The sequence below is a fragment of the Alexandromys fortis genome, unplaced genomic scaffold (assembly GCF_014885135.2).
Source record: "Alexandromys fortis isolate MF-2015 unplaced genomic scaffold, M_Fortis_MF-2015_v1.1 scaffold_59, whole genome shotgun sequence".
NCBI classification, from domain to species: domain Eukaryota; kingdom Metazoa; phylum Chordata; class Mammalia; order Rodentia; family Cricetidae; genus Alexandromys; species Alexandromys fortis.
Genome location: NW_026067943.1, coordinates 5,929,593 through 5,949,361, shown reverse-complemented (window position 1 = coordinate 5,949,361; position 19,769 = coordinate 5,929,593). Strand labels below are relative to the sequence as shown.

At 41.3% G+C, this 19,769-nt stretch overlaps 1 protein-coding gene across 11 annotated transcripts in view; it reads right to left on the bottom strand.

Moving 5' to 3' along the window:
- Positions 1-19,769, bottom strand: part of Washc2c (WASH complex subunit 2C) — a 55,569-nt gene that overhangs the window by 24,783 nt on the left and 11,017 nt on the right. For 6 of the 11 annotated variants that reach the window (XM_050148444.1, XM_050148443.1, XM_050148450.1 and 3 more), the window contains 12 exons: positions 17,068-17,161; positions 16,208-16,269; positions 14,860-14,907; positions 13,903-14,010; positions 12,741-12,822; positions 11,111-11,170; positions 10,233-10,348; positions 9,743-9,803; positions 8,285-8,344; positions 7,323-7,505; positions 4,747-4,874; positions 2,438-2,524 (listed from right to left, as the gene is read on the bottom strand). In XM_050148444.1, the coding sequence (XP_050004401.1) occupies positions 2,438-2,524; positions 4,747-4,874; positions 7,323-7,505; positions 8,285-8,344; positions 9,743-9,803; positions 10,233-10,348; positions 11,111-11,170; positions 12,741-12,822; positions 13,903-14,010; positions 14,860-14,907; positions 16,208-16,269; positions 17,068-17,161 (1,089 nt within the window). The remainder of the gene's footprint in view (positions 1-2,437; positions 2,525-4,746; positions 4,875-7,322; positions 7,506-8,284; positions 8,345-9,742; positions 9,804-10,232; positions 10,349-11,110; positions 11,171-12,740; positions 12,823-13,902; positions 14,011-14,859; positions 14,908-16,207; positions 16,270-17,067; positions 17,162-19,769) is intronic. The other 5 variants (XM_050148445.1, XM_050148446.1, XM_050148447.1 and 2 more) reach the window with 5 other exon arrangements.

Below are 19,769 nucleotides of genomic sequence, written 5' to 3'. Positions count from 1 at the left end.
GGGGGAGGAGGGGGAGGGAAATGGGAGGCTGGGAGGAGGCGGAAACTTTTTTTTTCCTTTTCTCAATAAAAAAAAATTAAAAAATTAAAAAAAAGTTCCATATGGCAAAAAAAATAATTGTAATAATCTTGTATTCTTTTTATCTCATTTATTCTTTAAAATAATTATTTCTTTAATTTTGAAAAAAAGTGTCAAAGGAAAGCATACAAATTCTACCACAAAACGGGCTACTTCGCAAAGTGCTAGACCTGCAGCTGCACTATTTTGAGATCGCTCCCCAGAAACTATATTGCACCTTAGATTCCTACTATAGAAGGTTTGTGCTGGGAAGATTAACTCAGTGGTAGAGTGTGTGCCTAAGAGTATCTACTATTCTACTTGAACTATGACTGGAAATGCTACAAAAGGTCAGCGCAGTTCTGAACTGTCCTCAAACTGTAAGGACTGTCAGCTTAGACCGCAAGGGCGCTCTGCAGACTGAGCTCGTGAACTAGAAACACAAACTAGGACCACTGTCCCCTGGGCAGAGGACCGTCCACTGGAGAGCCAGATAATTAGACAAAACAAGAACATTTTCCACGACCTCTTCTGATGCTATCTTCTATTACACAGTCAGTGTCTACCCCTCATCAACAAACCTAATGAGTTCACAGACCTAGAGAGAAGAATTCTCAGCACACTGGGTAGCAACTGGCTCCATGAGTCACACTGGTTTGTTTACACAGAATAGGCTACAGAATCCCATGGCCCTTCTGCAGTTTACACACGGACAAATGGGCTCAATGCTTTAAGAATATCAAAGTAATTCGATCAATGAACAAAAAACCGATTTCTGCATTGTTATTTTGGATCTTCCTGGTTGGCAGGAGGAAAAGCACACTTCTGTTACCTCAAACATGCCCCCCAAAATGGTAAGGTAAAGTTCCTGTCCATACTTGAGACAGATAAGCACAAAAAATCATTTCTTCCAGTTCAATATTTTATGTCCTAGACTGCTTTACGTTACTTCTCTTTGCCTAGAATTCTATGCAATATTCAATAAAAACCATTCACTCTATGATGGTGCCCATGGGGCAGGGCCTTGAATAGTGGTCTTAAAACAAGCCTCCAGATTAATAAACACTACGTAGCATCAAGAAGTCAAGTTTGGAGGCTGGAAATAGAGCTCAGTGATAGAGAGCTTGCCTAGCATGCACAGGGCCATGGCTATCTCTCTCACACATGTGCACACACAAAAATGTTCAATGAAGTTTGAATCCTGCCCCGAATCCCAGGACTGCTGTAGCAATGCAGAAGAATAGCATTGACTTCTGCGACAGATAATCTTGGTTGTCATTTGACACACTAAGGAAGACAGATCCTCAGACGAGTAACTGCCTTCATCAGATTGGACTGTGGAATACATGCTAATTACAGGAGGGCCCAGCCCACTGTGGGCCTGGGCTACATAAGAAAGCCGGCTGAGTCAAGCAGGAGAGGGTAGGACAATAAACAGCACTCCTCCTTGGTCTCTGCTCCAGTTTCCTGCTCAAGTTCCTGCTTTGGCTTTCCTCAAGGGTGGACAACCTGTAATAAGAAGTAAACCCTTTCCTCCCCAAGTTGCTTTTGATCAGTGTTTTACAACAGCCAAGAAAAGCTATCTAGGACAACTTCCAAGACTAGAATAAAAAAGGCAGCACAGCCTCTATCTGACACTCTCAGGAGATCACCAGAAATAGGCCTGGCTTCCTGCACCTGCCATGCACCACATAGGGATGGAAGCCCAAGCTGCTTGAGTCTTCCTACCCACAACCTGTCATGTGTCACCAGCAATGAGAAGCAAACGCTTCTGAATATGCATCCCAGTGGGAACAAATGCACTAGCCGGTCACACTGCCACTAAGGGAAGCAGCAGGCTGGTTCCTTCTCTCACATAAGCATCTTATCACAATTGTGAACCAACAGACAGTCTTACATTTAAGCATGTTAAAGGAAATGCAATGATTCAAACCCAAAAGTTAAAAAAGTACCTGCATATACACTGTTTTCTGAAGATCACATACTACATACTATAAGAAAATATAGGGGGCTGGAGAGATGGCTCAGAGGTTGAGCATTGGCCACTCTTCTTGAGGTCCTAAGTTCAATTCCCAGCACCCACATGGTAGCTCACAACCATCTATAATGAGAGCTGGTGCCCTCTTTTGGACCACATGCAGACAGAACACTGTATACATAACAAATAAATAAATTTAAAAAAAAGAAAATATAGGGCCTTGTATATGCCAGACATTTTACAGCACTGAATTATATATATGCCTAGCCCAAGAGATTATTTTTAAAATAAGAATTGAACTATTTAATAAAAAGTCTGAGACCTCTGCTGACAGACTAATCAGAAAGTTATTAATGTTTTATCTATAGCTGAATCTTCAGAACTAAGAAAAGAATTCCATACCTCAGAGTCCTCTTCATCTGAAAACAAACCCTTCTGAGTCTTTGTTTCTGACACAAGCTTCAGATTTTTGCTGGAAGGTAAGGTGATCTAGTCGGATCCCCACCAAAAAGGAAGGAAAAAAACAGACTATCAGCAAGTAAGAGACATGGAAACAAACTCATTCATTAGTTCAGAAAATGTCCCCAGCCTCTACAATGAGAAGGAACCAAACCAGGGGACTGAACATGCCTTGGACCTTCATCTGTATAATATTCACACAAAGATTTTAATGGAAGTCCCATGACAAAGAATTTTAAAACTGGTCTAAATTAGCAACAGCGATGATACAGTATCACTAGAAAATAAGTTTCTCAGATTTGAAGAAACCCCAGAACAGCGAGATGGTACATACAAGACAAAGTCCAGGGCACATCTCGTGTACATGGGAGCATGCACTCTGTCACACAGAGCACAAAAGCAACAGACAAAAGGGCAGCTGGTGAAGGGACCAAGACGATTTTGGATGCTGGCATTTTGGTAGTTGTGAGAGCAAAACAAGGATGTAACAAAATGAGGCAAACGTGACGGCTCTCTTTGTTGTCATCTGACTACGTCTGGAATTAACTAAACCCAAGTAGCAGGGCATACCAGGGAGCAACTTTTTTCCTAATGAAATCATATAAAATTGGAAGACCTACTTTTAATCTGGATATTTTGAAGTGGGACAACACACCACTAATCCAGAACTTTTGAGGTAGGAGGATCCACCTTTAATCTGGGCCACACCTTCTATTGGCAGCCTAAGTAAAGGACGTGGAAGATGGAAGCTTTCTCTCTCTGCTTGCTCTTGCTCTCACTGGCAAGTCCATTCCTCACTGGCATTAGAGCCTGCTTCTATGGGATTCTGGCATATCCTGAAGACCAGCTGAGGCATCTAACCTTGAAGACTCGACAACTACTAGATTCTTAGAATTTCCATTGGTACTCAGCCATTGTTGGGCTACCTGAACCACAGCCCACAAGCCATTCTAATAATCCCCTTTGTAAATATAAATGTGTGTGTGCATGTATATATACACACACAAGTATGTACACACACAATACACATACTCATTCTGTAACTTCTGTTCCTTTAAGAACCCTGATTAATACAGGATGTTTTACAAATGACAAAAAAGCCAGGTCTAAGGATGAAACTCAGCACTGGGGAGACAGAGGCAGAACAGCGCGAGTGAGGTCAGTCATGGTACAAGCAGAGAACTGACTACAGAAAGTTGTTCTCTAAGCTCCACATGCACACTACGGCACTCATGTGCCTGCATACATACATAACACAGACACACACCCACAGACGTAACACATATACGCATGCACATACATACACACACACATACACACGAAAGAAAAAAGGAAGGAAAGGGGGGAGGGAGGGAGAGAGAGAGAAACAAACAAACAAAGCTGTATAGGACATGTATGGAACAAGAGACAAAAAAACAGAATACAGACTATGTATGAAATAATTTTAAATCAGTATCATATTGGGTATGATTTTATAAAAGAAATCTGAGGGCAAAGTGGAGCCTCATGAATGCAGACTAACATTAGATTTTTCTATAGTGTTACTGCCAACTCCTGGCCAATGACAATGGCATCTGGTCATAAAACAGTTTCACAAGAGCTGCCTAATAAAACGTGTAGGGTGGTAAAACATCATAATGACTACAAATCACAAACAGTTCTGAAAAAAGTTAGCTTACACAAGTTTCAGTCATTTATTTGGCAAATGCTCACTAGATATGAATCTGGTTGGGGGTTATTTGGAGTTTCATTGTATCTTTCCATTTTATGTCCAAAATTCTTAAAATAAATGTGGCTATTGTTGATTGTCAATTGGTACATTTGGAAGAAGGAACTCAATTGAAGAACTGCTCCCATCAAATCGGTCTGCAGGCATGTCTGTCAGGTATCTCCTTGAGAGCTAACTGATGTAGAAGGGCCCAGCCTACTGTGGTCAGTGTACTGAGGACAGCACCACCTCAGGGCAGGTGGACCTGGGCTGTGTAAGAAAGGGAGCTGAGCAGGTCAGTGAAAACAAGGAAGACAGCAGCACTCCTCCGCAGCCCTCTCTGGAGTTCCCCTCAAGGATGGACTACGTCCTGGAAGCCAAATAAGCCTCTTCTTCCCTACGTTGCTTTAGTCGGTGTTTATCACAGCAACAGAAAGCAAACTAAAGCAATAAACATGAATGAGAACTCTACATCCCTTTGAGATCCAGATAAACCACTATTGTAATATGCCAGGCCTGTATCCCACCATCTGCTTCTACTCACCGTTTTGTCTGCCCGTGTTGTGTTTTCATCTGTGTGACTCACAGAAGTCTCTGGCAAAGCCGCTGCTTTTTCTCTGAACAGATCTCCTTCCTCATCATCAAAGATAAGGGCAGTGGATTTGGTTTTGTCTTTAAAAAAAAAAAAAGAGCCACAGCAAAAATTACATCAACATCAAAATCCTACTGCAAAATTCGGACAAAAAAAAAAAAACTCTCCCAAAGTAAATATGAAAGGCATCTTGTTTCTTGATCATTTACAGAGAAATACAAAGTCAACAGAGCCATGCTCTTTCTCCTTTTCCCTGCAATCTCAAGAACTGACCAGGGAGGGCTAGGTGCCAGTTGATGCTCTGCCACTGAGCTACTCTCGCTAGGTCCATCTCCCTGGTACTCGAAGCATGATAGACATTGACCATCTGAACAACACCCTTATCCAAACAGAAACATCCTATGCCGAGTGCATCTAAGATGGGACTAAAGAGTAGAGATCACTCTAAAGGGCCAAAAAGTGAATAGTTCTAGGAGGAAAACAGGAACATTGACTCCTGTTTTTATTAAAAACCAAACTATACAGCAATAGATGAAAGCAAATGCTGGAATTCCCCTCCTCCACACCTGCCGAGCCACACAAGAGACAGAGAGTTTGGTATATGTGTTTCTAAATCTCCCACTACTTTATGTATTAATGTCAGCTATTCATAAGACCAAATTTTAAAGAATCTGAGCAAAATGCCCTACCATTTGTGATTTCCATTTAATTTACAGAAGAAATATTCCCAAGTGAAAAAGTAAATACCTCATTGTTTTTCTTTATGAGATCCATTTATTTATTTATTTATCTATTTATTTGTTTGTGTGCATGTATGCTCATATATGGGAGATATTTACTTACTAATTTATGTGTTTACATATGCTCATGTATGGGATATATTCATTTATGTGTTTGCGTGTGTGTATGTTCACATATGGGGAAATATTTGCATGTGTGTATGCTCAAGTATAGAGGATATTTACTTATTCATTTATGTATCTGCATGTATGTATGCTCATTTCTGGGACTATTTATGTGCTTGTGTGTGGGTATGCTCACATATGGGGAGATTTATTTATGTGCTTGTGTGTGGGTATGCTCATGTATGGGGAAATTTAATTATGTGTTTATGTGTGGGTATGCTCATGTATTGGGTGGGTGTGTGTATCTGTGCATGTCAGATGTCCTAACACTACCTATTCCTTCGAGGAAGGGTCTTTTCCTGATCTTGGGGCTTATGTTTTCTCTACCCGGCTGGAAGCCTACAAACCACAGTGATCCCATCTCAGTCCCTTTGAGCTGGAGTTACAGGCATGCACTTGATTCCAGGCTTTGTTACATGGGTGCTGAGATCAGAACTCTGGTCCCCAGGACTTTGTAGTAAGTACTCATAACCTCTGGGCCACCTCCCCAGCCCCTCATTCTTTTGAGCAATTCTGCAAAGATCCACTAAACAGAAAAACCATAGCTTTCCTGACTAAGGAAACCCTGAGTGGTTCCCTACTTCTTGTTCCCTGAGCACAGCCATGTATCAGTAAGGCATGGGTTCAGAGGTTTGTAGAAATGTCTGCTAAGATGTCAAGAGCCCTTCCAGTCTGAAGGAGACACTTCTACATTCGCTTATCACCATTTACTTGTCCACTGAGCCCGCTGCATATTTCTCCAGTTTCCTATCGGCATCATGTTCTAACACATTCTGGTTTCATCTTTTCCTGATACCATCTTCTCCCTTGTCCAACCATTGAGCGTGTGCATCTCAGGATCTACCCTTCTCTTCTAGAACACCACCTGATGAATCTAAGTATTGTCCCTCAAATGTGAACTCAGAACTGGGGCTGGAACTGAGAGAGTGTAGGAAATGTGGGCTCTTGGGCCCAACCCCAGAACCACTCAGCCTTAGGGAGGAGACACATTTGCATACTGAAAACCAAAGTGCTTATAGGAAAGACAGACCGGGAAGAGTGCTGAGCAAATAATAGACCAGAAACGCTACTGAGGACAAGGGCAGGGATAAACTGAGCTATCTGGCAGAGAAGAGAAGGCGGGAATTAAGCAGCCAGCACTGCAATGTTCTGCTTGTGTAATTACCCAGAGCTTCTAGGAGGAAGAATGACTAAACTTCTGTCTATAATTTAAAAGGCAGAAGCAGAAACTTTGAGAATAGAATACAGGAGAAGAAATCAGGCTCCATATAAAGAAGTTAACCTCAAAAATTAGTTTCCAATGCAGAAAGGATTGGCCTGTTAGGAATCCCCAAGGTTATGGCATAATTTAAGCAGTGCTCAGATAGACATTCCGGAACTGCAAGAGACACTGAATGTGAAGAGCCCTGTCCCTTTAAGTTCAGCGTTCCTTTTTGTTTTGTTTTTGTTTTTGCTTTTAAAAAAAGGGTTTCTCTTTATAGCCCTGGCTGTCCTGGCCTTGAACTCAGAGTTTTGCTTGCCTCTGCCTCATGGTGGAGTACTGGGATTAAAGGTTTGCGCCACCAGTGCCCCGCAAGTTCAATATTCTTCTCTAAGTTCCCAGAATTAGTCTAAAAGTGATACCAGTCTTTGAAGGTTTGCTACGAGATGACACAAAGAAGTTGTTATCATCATCATCGTCATTATCATCATCATCAAACAGGCCAGCAGTTGGCAGACGTGGGCTTTTCCCTGGAATGGGCTGCTCATGTTTCTGGAACTCCTTCAGTGATGGTGCAGAGGTGGACCCAGATCCATCAGTATACCCTGTGGATGGAAGATAATCAGAGCTATGAGCCGGTGTGAGCCTCCTAACTACAGAACCACTCGTGAGTTAGGTTCATCCACAAAACGCATTTAGAAAATGAAGTAACTTTTGTGTTAGTGTTGGAGAACTAAACCACAATGCAAGATTGTCTGGCCACTCTCCTGCCCCAATCTCACTCCTTCTTCCTTCTTTCCTCTTTTCCTCTCTCCTTTCCTTCACACCGCAGCCCTCTGCAGAGCTGGAGAGAAACTAAGGCCAGGCACACACAAAACAAGTGTTCTACCGCTCCACCACATCCCCAGCCCCAACACCTCTGAATTCAGATAGGATGAGAGCTCATATCATCATTAATAAGCTCTAGTTATAAACACCACAATGCCTTCTAGGACTCCTGGGTACCTCCTAATTCCTACCCAGTCCTTATAAAAAGGTGACAAGATGGAATTTATACAGTTATTAAAAAGAGCACTGGGAAGGTGGCTCAGCAGCTAAGTGTTTATTCTGGAAACATGAGTCCTCAGTTTAAATGCCCAGAACTTGTTTTTACAAGCAAGGTGTGGCTGGTACCTGTGCCTGTAATCCCAGTGTGGCAGGGGGTTGGGAAGTTCTCAGGGATTTACTGGCCACCAGCCTAGACCATGTACAGTGTGAGACCATACTCAAGGAATAACAGAAAGCCCAGAGCAGGACATCTGTCATCTTCCCTCGACACACACAGGCAGCCACTTCTCACGTCACAGGTGTACACAATACACACACAAGAAATAAACCCTGTTACCTAAAAATACAGAAACAGCCCCTGCTGGGATTTTCTTTCCAGGTTTGGGGGATGAAGATTCTATAATAAGGAAGAAAGGTCAATCATTTAACCAGAGTTGTTGAGCATGGTAGGACATACCTATAAACACAAGACTTGAGCAGCTGAGGCAGGAGGACAGTCTTGTATCAGGACTACATGGTAAGCAGCAAACCAACCAGTACTACATAGCAAAACTGTCTCAGAAATAGAAAGAGCCCACCCCTTCTCTTGAATATATGCAACATGGCACAAACCTAAACAGGTTTTTTAAAAAGGATAATTGTTCCTAAACAAGCCATTTAAAAAATTACTGAGTTCTTTTTCATTTTTATTGACACCAGCAGCTTTTTACTTAGATTAACATAGTCTAAACTGTGCCACCAAAGGAAGATGCATGAAGATCAAACGGCAAAGTCTTTTAAAATGGGTCTAACGCTACCCCTTCCAGCTCAGTGAGGTGAACCAGTGAAAGGCAACAGCAAAAGCCGTGTGAGATGGTAGTGAGGAAAATAAAAGTAGCAAGTTAAACAAGGAAAATAAGTAAACCCACATAACAGTAAGACAAGGATGGCCCCAACAAAGAACAATCACATAGGGGCTGTCATTTAAAATAACCAATTCTAAATGCCTAAGAGACTCCTTCAAATCTAACGGAATAAAAACTGCAGTTCTTAAAAAAAATATTTTGGGCTTTTAAAAAATTCCTATAGATGATTCTGATGGATGCTACCTTAAGAAAATATTGATGACCAACTGATGCACTCAACACAAGCAATTTTCCCTTGAATTAAATGCAATTATAGTAAAGCTAGCCTCATCAAAGCCAGCAAACACTATTTTACTTTCTTATCAATCTCTAAAAGGCCAATGTGTGATGTGGGTCTGAAGACGGTACTATTGTCTGTTCCTAAGACAGAAATTGGCCAAGGTAAACTGACTTCAACTGTTTCAAGGCAAACACAACTTTCAGCTTAACAAAAATAAAATTTTGGGCACTCAGTCTCCCAGCAGAAAGAGCTTTAGAACATGCTGGCACATTTTTACAACTTGATAGAAGCTAGAGTTGTCTAGAAATAACAATTCTACGGGGAAACTGCCTCCATTGGAGTGGTCTATAGGGAAGTCTACGGAGCACTTTCTTGATTAATGATGAATGTGGAGGGCCCAGCCCACTGTGGGCAGTGCCAGCCATAGCTAGATGGTCCAGAGAGAGAATGAGCCTGGAAAGCCAGCTAGGAAGTTGCACTCCTCCATGGCCTCTGCTTCAGTTCTACCGTCCATGAGTTCCTGCCCTGACTTCCCTTCAGGATGGACTTTAAACTGGAGGATGAACTAAACCATTCCTCCCCAAGCTGCTTTTGGTCACAGCATTTATCACAGCAATAGAAACCAAGCTAGGACAGCATGCAAGGAAAAAGCAGTCACTCCCAAACCTACCATCACTAACAGGGGCTTGTGCTTGTCGATCCCGGGAGGCTTCCTTGAAGAGGTCACTCTGCTTGTGGTAGGGCATGGGATAATTTAAAATACAGAGATAAACAAGGCTGAACTTAGATTTCTGAAAAGAATTATATACTTTGAAACTATGTGTTACTGTCCTGCCAAAGAAACTGCCACAAAGTTCTGACTAGAGCAAAATGAACTCAATTTGGGCCCATCAGGAATCAAATAAAAAGATGGAAGAGGATAACATATCAGTAACTCAAGTAATTATCACTATCGGTACTCTCACAGCCTCTCCTCATATCAAAATCATCAGGACATCAGGATATGTAATATTTCTTACTCTGTGGTTCTGACTTCAATTTCCCCCCAAAATAAAAGGAGTAACTAATAGGAAGCTACTTTCTCAAATAAAAACATGGATTTCTTTGGTACACATGCAAAGACACAGATCAAAGAGTTTTGTACATTCGCCCACCCTCACCTCATCTTCATCATCAAAAAGTCCCTGTCCTTCCCTGAAGAGACCACCTCTAGAGCCAAACGGTGAGAAGTCTTCATCAGTCAACTTGGGGGGTGGAAACAAGATGTCCTCTTCATCTGTCAGAAAGCAATGTTGCACAGGGAGTGTTAAAAAGAGTGTGCAAGGTGGTGCCACACTGCCTGTCACCCCAGCATTCCGGAAGCTAAGATAAAAGGAATCCAAATTCAAGGACAGCCTGGGCGAGCAAGGTGGCAATGAAGCCAGCTTGGGCTACATAGGAATTCCAAACTAGCTTGGATTATCTAGCAAGACTATGCTTCAAAAATACAAGGATGAGGGGGTAAAAAGGGGTTTGCAATCCAAATTCTTGGGGTTGCCTCTATACCACATACAGTGTTGATATGGACTCTAAGGAGACCATACTTCACAAGGGGTATTTGACATTCTCAAATGAGCACTATCTGGAGACAACAGCGATTCTTTAGGCTTAGAATGGTTTACTATGAAGCAAGGGTATAGCTCAATAGCTACATGCAAAGATTTAGAGAAAAGAAAAATAATCCTATAGATGGAGACAATGGCCAGGGAACACAATAAATGTCACTATTTAATATGGAAGAGCCATATACAATCTTTACTGAAAATTTTAGCAACCCAAAATTACTACACATCTAACAAAAATCTAGAAAGACAGGCAACAGCTACTTTAGCAATTCCAATACTCACAAGCATTACTCCACACTCGCCTTTCTTCCACACTAACACCCTAGAGCATGTTTTCAGATGGTTTAAGAAGGTGGATGGAGACACAACCTATTTGTCAGTGCTTGACCCTGAGAATTTTGTATTACATGAAGGCTCCTAAGTGAAGGGCTTACCATCTGTAGGTGTTCTCCTTTCCTTCTTCTCCTTCATTGTCTTCTGAGCTTTTCCATCTGCTAAGCACAAGATCTATGAGACTTTCACAGCTTTGACAATACACAGCATTCTTATTAAACAGGTACTGATTTTCTACTCGAGTCTGCATCCTCATGACACAGGCCAAGAGCAGGACTCTCAAGTTCATATCTCAGCTCCATCAGAGCTCTTACTCAAGGTAGTGTCCCTATAAGGCAGAAGACTGTCAGGTCATGTACATACCAGGACTATGCTAGAGAAAAAATTACTCTGCCTTTTTATTCTGTTAAATAACTAGAATGCACTGGAAAGTGCATTTTTATTAGACAAAATTATGAGTTACTGTTAAGCCATGGATTCACAATCTGCTGTCCACAGTCCTCTAGGGTTCCCAAATTTCATGCATGTAAGACTTTACATAGACATACACATGTACTGGAGATGGGAATAGGATACCAAGAACATCTAATTATTAAGCAGAACTTAAGAGCTATTAACATAACTTAAAGCAATGAGTTTCAACCTGTGGATCACGACCCCTTTAGGGGTCAAATGACCCTTTCACAGGGGTCACCTAAGACCATAGAAACACAGATATTTACCAGTAGCAAAATTACAGTTATGAAGTAGCAACAAAAATAATTTTATAGTTGTGTGTCACAACTTGAGGAACTGTATTAAAGGGCTGCAGATTAGGAAGGTTGAGAACCACTGACTTAAAGGGTCAAAGTGCTTACCACCAAGCCTGACAACTAGACCCACAAGGCAAAAGGAGGGAGGAGAAAACCAACTCTGCATAAAACATGAAGGCATGCTCTCAGCCTCCACCCCAGCTAAATGAAAAAATTTAAGACAACAACAAAAAGGAGTCCAAGAAAACAACGGCAAAAGACCAAGGACTAAAATGCAAGCCTAATATTAGTGAACCCCGTATTTGGGTATGGTGGCTTCTGTTTATGATCCCAGCACTCAAAGAAGGTGGCAGGAAGATCAGGAGTTTAAGACCACCCTTGCCTGCATTGCATATTTGAGGCCATCATGAAATATATGAGACCCTGTCTCCAAAAAAGAAAAAGAAAGACAGAGAGAGACAGACAGAGAACACATGTGCAAGCGCACACAAGCAGACTACGAAAGCCTCCAACTGATGTGGGAGTGTCATATCAATCTGTTGATTTCATTGGCTGAGCATTAAACCAACTGCTTGGCCTCATAGCTTAGAACATAGATGGGAGGAGAAAACAGAATAGAATTCTGGGCGGAAGAGGAAGTGAGGTCAGACTCTGCCCTGCTTCCAGAGGGACCGGACAGCCGCCATGCTCTGCTCTCCCAGGCAGCTGCAACCCACGATGGACTTAGGCTAGAATCTTCCCGGTAAGCGCACCTTGGGGTGCTTACACACATCATCATTAGAAATGGGCTAGTCCAGGTGCGAGAATTAGCCTGTAAGGGCTAGAGTTCATGGGCCAAGCAGTTAAATGAATACAGTTTGTGTGTTGTTATTTCGGGCATGAGCTAGCCAAGCGGCCGGGGTGTTGGGGACGCAGCCCCGCCGCCGCTCTTATTTCAACATCCAACCAAGTACCCCCTTAACCTGCCCTCAGAACTCACCTATCTGTTCCTCTTTCAGCTGATGTGAGATATCGCCTTTGATCCGAGCTGCCAGCTCATCAGCAAAAGATGTAGGTCTTTTCTTCAGGCAAGAAGAAAAAAAATCACTATTTTCTAACAAATTAGTGCAGTTTACTTATAGACACCTAACAAAATTTTATCAATAGTCATAAAATAATCCAACTACAAACAAAACAAGGCTTTTTTTCTTTTTTAAGGTTTATGTTAGTTCTATTTATGTGTGTGAATACACGTGCAAAAACAGGACTTTATCAATGAATTTAAACACATGGAACCTACAGAGCTCAGCTACACAGCAGAATCTACAAAACAGCCCTGTAAAAGGAGAGACTCCTTTCTTTACTTTTTAAAATACTTGAAAAATCTTGGTAAGAAAACCAACACGAATGAATGGAGGAGATGGATGAGTATCTGATCCTGAAATTCTGAAGCTAAATATACCCCAAAGAGCTGACTTACACTTCTTAGCATTAGGAGAAAGCAGCTCTCATAAGGCAACTGGAGACACAGGGATATTTTCTGCTATTTATAAAACTATAAATGAAGGAACAAGAGAGACGGTGTTCACTGCTCTTGCAAAGGACCTAAAGTTGGTTCTCAGGACCTATGTCAGTGTAACTCCAGTTCCAAAAAATCAAAAACCTCTTCTGATCTCCCCAGGAACCCACACACATGTGCAAATACAGTTACATGGATACACCAAAAACATTTAAAAAATAAGACAAATATTTTAAAGGAAAAAAATCCAATTACAGATATGGGAGCTGCAGAGATAGCTCAGTCAGTACAATGCTTTCTGCACAAGCGTGAGAATCAGAGCTCAGATCCTCAGCACTAACATCAAAAGCTGGAAGTGGCAATGTGTACCTGTAATCCCAGAGCTGGGGAAGCAAAGACGGGAGTATCCCTGGGGCTTGTTGGCCAGCTAATTCATCTTAATTAGTAAGCCCTAGGTTGAGTGAGAGACCCTGACTCTGAATAAGGGGGAGAGTAAGCGAGGAAGTCATCCACCATTACTCCTGGCTACACACAAATTACAGGTATGATGTAAAATGAGACAACTACAAATACAAATGGCGAAATTAAGGAGCAAAGTGCAAACACCACTTCTAAGACCTCATCAAGGGATAACTATACTTACAGACTTGGCATTTCCCTCAATGTCTTCAATATCATCACCCTCCTTCTCAGAATCAGCAAAAAGGTCACCATCATCCTCCTCCTCTTCGTCACTCATCTGTGTGTTATGCTGAGATTGTAAAGCAGAATCACAAGATGCAAGTCACAAAACTAGAAAGGAGACACTGCCGATTTCTAGCCTTTCCCTTTATTAAAAAGGTAACCACACTAGGAACACATACTCCATGCAACTTATTTGTTAGAAACTAGCCGGGTGGTGGTGGCACATCCCTTTAATCCAAGAAGGTAGAGGCACAGGTGGATCTCTGTAAAGGACAGCCTGGTAAACAGAGTGAGTTCTAGGACGCCCAAGCCTACACAGAAAAACCTATCTCAGGGAGGGAGGGAGGGAGGGGAAGGGAGGGGAGGGGGAAAGAAAGAGAGAGAAGAAGAAGGAGGAGAAGGAGAAGGAGGGAGGATTTACCTTTTTTTGGCTTTTTGTTTTTCAAGACAGGGTTTCTCTGTGTAGTGTCCTGGCTGACCTAAAACCTGCTCTGTATATCAGGCTGACCTCAAACTCAGAGATTTGCCTGCCTTTTTAAAATAAGAATACAGGATCAAAAATACCAAAGCAAAGTACAATAATTTTGAAAGTATTCACTATCAGGGGAATGTAAATTAGTCCTAACAAGGTCAGGAAGTGATAACTAAAAGGAGTTATTAAAAAGAAGTAAAATTTGGAAAAGGTAATACCCAAAGGAGGTGGCACGCCTATGACATACTTAAAGCTAGCAGTGGTATGAAAAGTCCTCACTACAGCCAAATGTCGTTTAGCAGACTTGGAGTACAAATATGGTACAGAGCCTGCCAATCCCACCTCAGAGCACAGGTTCAAGCCCTAGTGCCAAGGAAGTTTAGTATACATGTTATACTTCAGTTAAAGCTTTAAAATGAACTCATTTCAATACGTGAGCTTTACCTGGTTTTGATCGTTGTCACTACGGCTGGCAAAATCTTCATCTGATTCCTGTGGGTAAAAATGTTTTGCTGTTAATACAGCAGTCTCTGAGGTAAGCTGACTGTATGAGGAAGAGGAAAAGCTCTTATACTCATAGACTCAGCCAGCATGAGTAGCAGACAAGATGAATGACTGGCAATACTGCAAGAGTTATCTAGCTGCCATAATTTTTATGATTCATTTAAATAGCTCTAATTACTCATTATTCATTTGTATTTCCCAATTCTAACCTTCTGATTTAAGAAAGATCATTTAATGAAATCAGAAGGTTGGTTTGGGTTGCTTTACATTTTGGACTATAATCTCTGCATTCCCTCTAGTAGGATAACTACTTAATTAAGCTCAAGAATTGAACATCAGAGTTTACTACACTGATCTGATAAAGAGCTATACTGACAACTAAAAGCAAAGGACTCAGCAGATAATTATCTATAGCAGAGTAATGACAAGCTTATTTCTGTTGCTAGGATTTTTGCAGAGCTGGAGAACAAATGCAGGAAAAGGGGTGGGTGAGAGAACAATTAAGAAATGAAAATCGGGTATACAAAATGGTTTCCTTTTAGAATCTCATACTCATTGTCTGAAGGAACAACTCAGAGCCCCTGACTCTTATAATTTTACTCTGTGGACCTTAAGACACTAGATGCTTTGATTAGAAGGCTTTAAAAAAGTATTCAAGGGCTTCAGAGGTGGCTCAGCAGTAAAGACAGTATGCTGCTGTTGCAAGGGACTAGAGTTAAGTTCTCAGCACCTATATCAGGCAGCTCACAACTGCCTGTAACTCCAGGCCCAGGGGATCTGACATCCTCTTCTGGTCTCCACAGGCACCTGCACACACACACACACACACACACACACACACACACACACACAAATAATGCCTATAATAATGATGATAATCAATCTTTTAAAGTTGTTCATACACACTAGTAATAACAATAATCACTTTTTAAAGAGTTGTTCATTGCAGATTTTCTTTTTCTAGGATTATTCAAGAAGGACATATTCCAAGACTAAGTTCCAGGCAGAGGCTATAGCACAGTGTCTAAGCTGTTCTCTCCACAAAATATAATGGGTGTGAAAGAAAGGAGGGCGGGTGGGTAGTGGTAAGAGATCAAAGCAGTTTCCCTTACTTCTCTCTGCACAAATTACAAAAAAAAAAAAAAAATTCAACCCTAAGAAAACACTTCAGCTTCTGACCCTTCAGTTTTATGATGTTTTCACTAATTCTGAAGCATATTACATGCCCAGCCTGCTCCACACATCCTAAGGTTCCTGTTGCGGTGACCTGGTTATACCATGTCCTCACCTCCTCTTCTTTCTCTTCTTCGCTGTCCACAATACTTCCCCGGCCGCTGCCTACAGAGCCTTCTGTCAGGAAAAAGTGTAAACATCAATACCAAGTTATCATAAAATCCCTGTAGTTCCTTCTCAAAGATGCCAGGCACAACAGCTTCAAAGAGACTTAGATGAAGCTGCTGCCACTTAATGGAATGAAACCATCTTTGTTAATAATACAATTTTAAAGTACTTCCCATGCATTAAAAAAATCATAACTTAGCCTCAATCTACATGAATATCAAGGTTACAAAAAAGCGAAGAAATTGTATCAGACTAAAAGTTGACTAGTGATAGCAGGTAAAGGCAATTGCCACCAGTCCTGATGACTGGAGTTTGTCTCTGGAATTCACACAACAGAACAGAGGACTGACTCCCTAGGTTGTCCACACACACATACATACAGAAACTGAATAAACAAAAAAAAATTAAATGAAATTAAAATAAAAGATGACTAGAGCAACTTAACAACTAAAAACTTTAAGTATTAGACCAGAGAAGGTGACAGAAATGGAACAAGAGACAAAATGTGAATATAACCAAAGATTGAGTAACAGCAAAATTTCTTGAAATTGACCACTTTACAGTGTGGTTATGTTAAGAGAATGTCCTTGTTCTTAGGAAATATACAGAGAGCACTAGGGTAACAGAGGGTCAGAAAGATTATAATATACAGACAGAGAATGAAAGCACCAAGTACAGCCTTAGCCGGCAAGCCTGAGTGAGGGTCCACTGCTCTCTCCACTGCTCGTGTAAGTAATATAAAGTTGAACTTATTTTAACACAAAAGATACGTTAAACATGACAAAAAATATTGGTGAGAAAGAGTACCTTCACTGGACAGCTCTCCAAGCCCTACATCTTCCTGTTCCATGAAGAGCTTTGACCCAATGAGATAGGGTAAAGGGCGGTCAATGTAGAGATCCTTCAAGGAAGGAAAGGGCACAGCCATTAAACACATGGGGTGAAAATAAAGGCAAGAGCTACCAGACATTCTCTTGCATCTGACTATCTCAAACAAGCTAAGGTAATAAATAAGAGTAGAAAATAAGAAACACGGCAAGGTTAAACATTTGATTTTTAAAACATTAAGTCCTAGGTAAAGATAACAAGGCAAAGCTGACTTCCTCCCCAAATACCTCAGCAATGACACTAGCAATGCCTGTGAAAGGTTTATAGCAGTAACCAAATCAATGAATATACCTCCCAATAAAATGTTCCAGAGGAGGCCTAAGGATGGAAATCCAGAAGCCTGAAAGCCACGGTAACACCTACCTCCCCTTACTCTAACAAAAGCAAACAAACCGAAAGCCCAGTCCTGGTGGGCCTTTGTAAACCCTTTGTAAACAGACAACATTTACACACTGAAATTATCTTATGGAAGTTCTCGGCCAGCCAAGACTTCAAAGTGTGACTCTATCTTTAAAATTCTTTAATTCTTTGGCTGACCAATACCGCTTAAATATTACCATACATATAAAAACAATACTTACTTGAGAATCATTGATAATAGCCCAAAATTTGGAGAGAAACAAGGAAATAACCCAAATGTTGTCAGATGCTGAGACAATAGTAGACAAATCCAGACTGAATGGAGCAGAGGGAACAAGACAAGGTACAATGGGAACTGGGAGGGATTTCTGAAGCTTTCAGCAGAGCAAAAAGAAGTCTGGCCAGGTATCCATAAAGAAAAGGAAGTATGAGACAATGGTACTAACCAAATTATCTATAGTTAGCATAGCAAAGTAAGTCGTTCAAAGACTGAGGAGGATCTCTGTTTGGGAGAAAACAGTAGCTTAAGAAACAGAGGAAAGCCGGGCTATGGTGGCGCATGCTTTTAATCCCAGCACTCAGGAGACAGAGACAGGCGGATCTCTGTGAGTTCGAGACCAGCCTGGTCTACAGAGCTAGTTCCAGGACAGGTTCTAAAACCACAGAGAAACCCTGTCTCAAAAAAAAAAAAGAAAGAAAAGAAAAGAAACAGAGAAAAAAATATTGTCACCCCTACTCCCAGCTGACAACATGATAGAATCTACAAAGTGACACTGATACAGTAAAGCCAGGCGACAAAGCAATAGAAGCAATGAAGGAATCCAAAGCACCCACCCGCAACATAAAGTTAAGACAAACTTCAGAGCCAAGAAAGCATTCCACCTCAGAAAGGCTGGCTGTCCCTCTGAGACATTCAGCCATGGCCACAGCCTCACTCCTGGGGATCAGGAAGAATACTTACACTTCCTGGCATTAACTTCCCCAGACCCACTGCTCACTTCTAAGAGGAAGCTTGTACAGGAAGTTCCTGCTGGCTTTACCTGTAACACTCCAAGCAACAAATGCCTTTCTCAAGTCTTCCTAAGCACAGAATATCTGCTCCTCGGGAGCTTCCCTATTCATCTAGCCACAATCCAAAGACTAGGAACAAAAGGGAAAGAGGTTGGTCAATGGGGACAAAACTTCAGGTGGCCCAAACATGAGCTAAACAAGAATGACACCAACACCGACGAACGTGGCAAACTGCACTGGGAAAAGCCCCCAAGGCCTGAACCCTACACAGAGAACTGCAAGCATCTGAGAAAAGCTGGGAGGGGGAGAGGTGGTCCTCCCCAGGGAAGAACACACCAATTGGTTGTCCAATGCCAAATGATCATCCCTGAAAACATACATACAAGTAATAATATATAGAATCAACAGGTTATAAATAGGTATATATTAACAATGAAAACAGGGGCTGGAGAAATGGCTCGATGGTTAAAAGCACTAATAGCTCTTCCAGAGGTCCTGAGTTCAATTCCCAGCTACCACATGGTGGCTCACAACCATCTATAATGGGATTGGATGCCCTCTTCTGGCATGCAGACATACATGCAGACAGAGCACTGAAACATTAAAAATATATATACACATAGCTGGGCAGTGGTGGCACATGCCTTTAATTCCAGCACTTAGCACTCAGAAGGCAGAGGCAGGTGGATCTCTGTAAATTCAAGGCTAGCCTGGTCTACAAGTGCTAGTTCCAGGACAGGCTCCAAAGCTACAGAGAAACCCTGTCTCAAAAAACCAAACACAACAACAACAAATACACACACACAAATAAATAGTTAAAACAATGAAATTTGAATGAGACCATGAATTTGAAGAAAAGAGGAGAGAAGTATAAGAAGGAAAAGAAAAAGAGAAACATTGTAATTAAATTATAATCTCAAACAGAACAAAAAAAACCTTCAGTTAGAGGAAATATGATCAAGAGACAACAATACAACATGTTGACTATAGTTAACAAAATTTATTCCATTTCTTAATCATTGAAAAATTTTAAGTATTCTCACAATGAATGAATACACAAGATATACACAAGTTCAAATAAGTCATTCTACAACAAATGGATATTTCAAAACACGTACAAGATAAATATATGTTTCTTTTACCAAAAATTAAAAACAAACGAAACTTCATTTTAAAATAAAAATGAGCCACAGATGGTTAGGTTGGGTAAAGGCCTACAGGCTAGAGTTCAATCCCCAGGACCTGTGTAA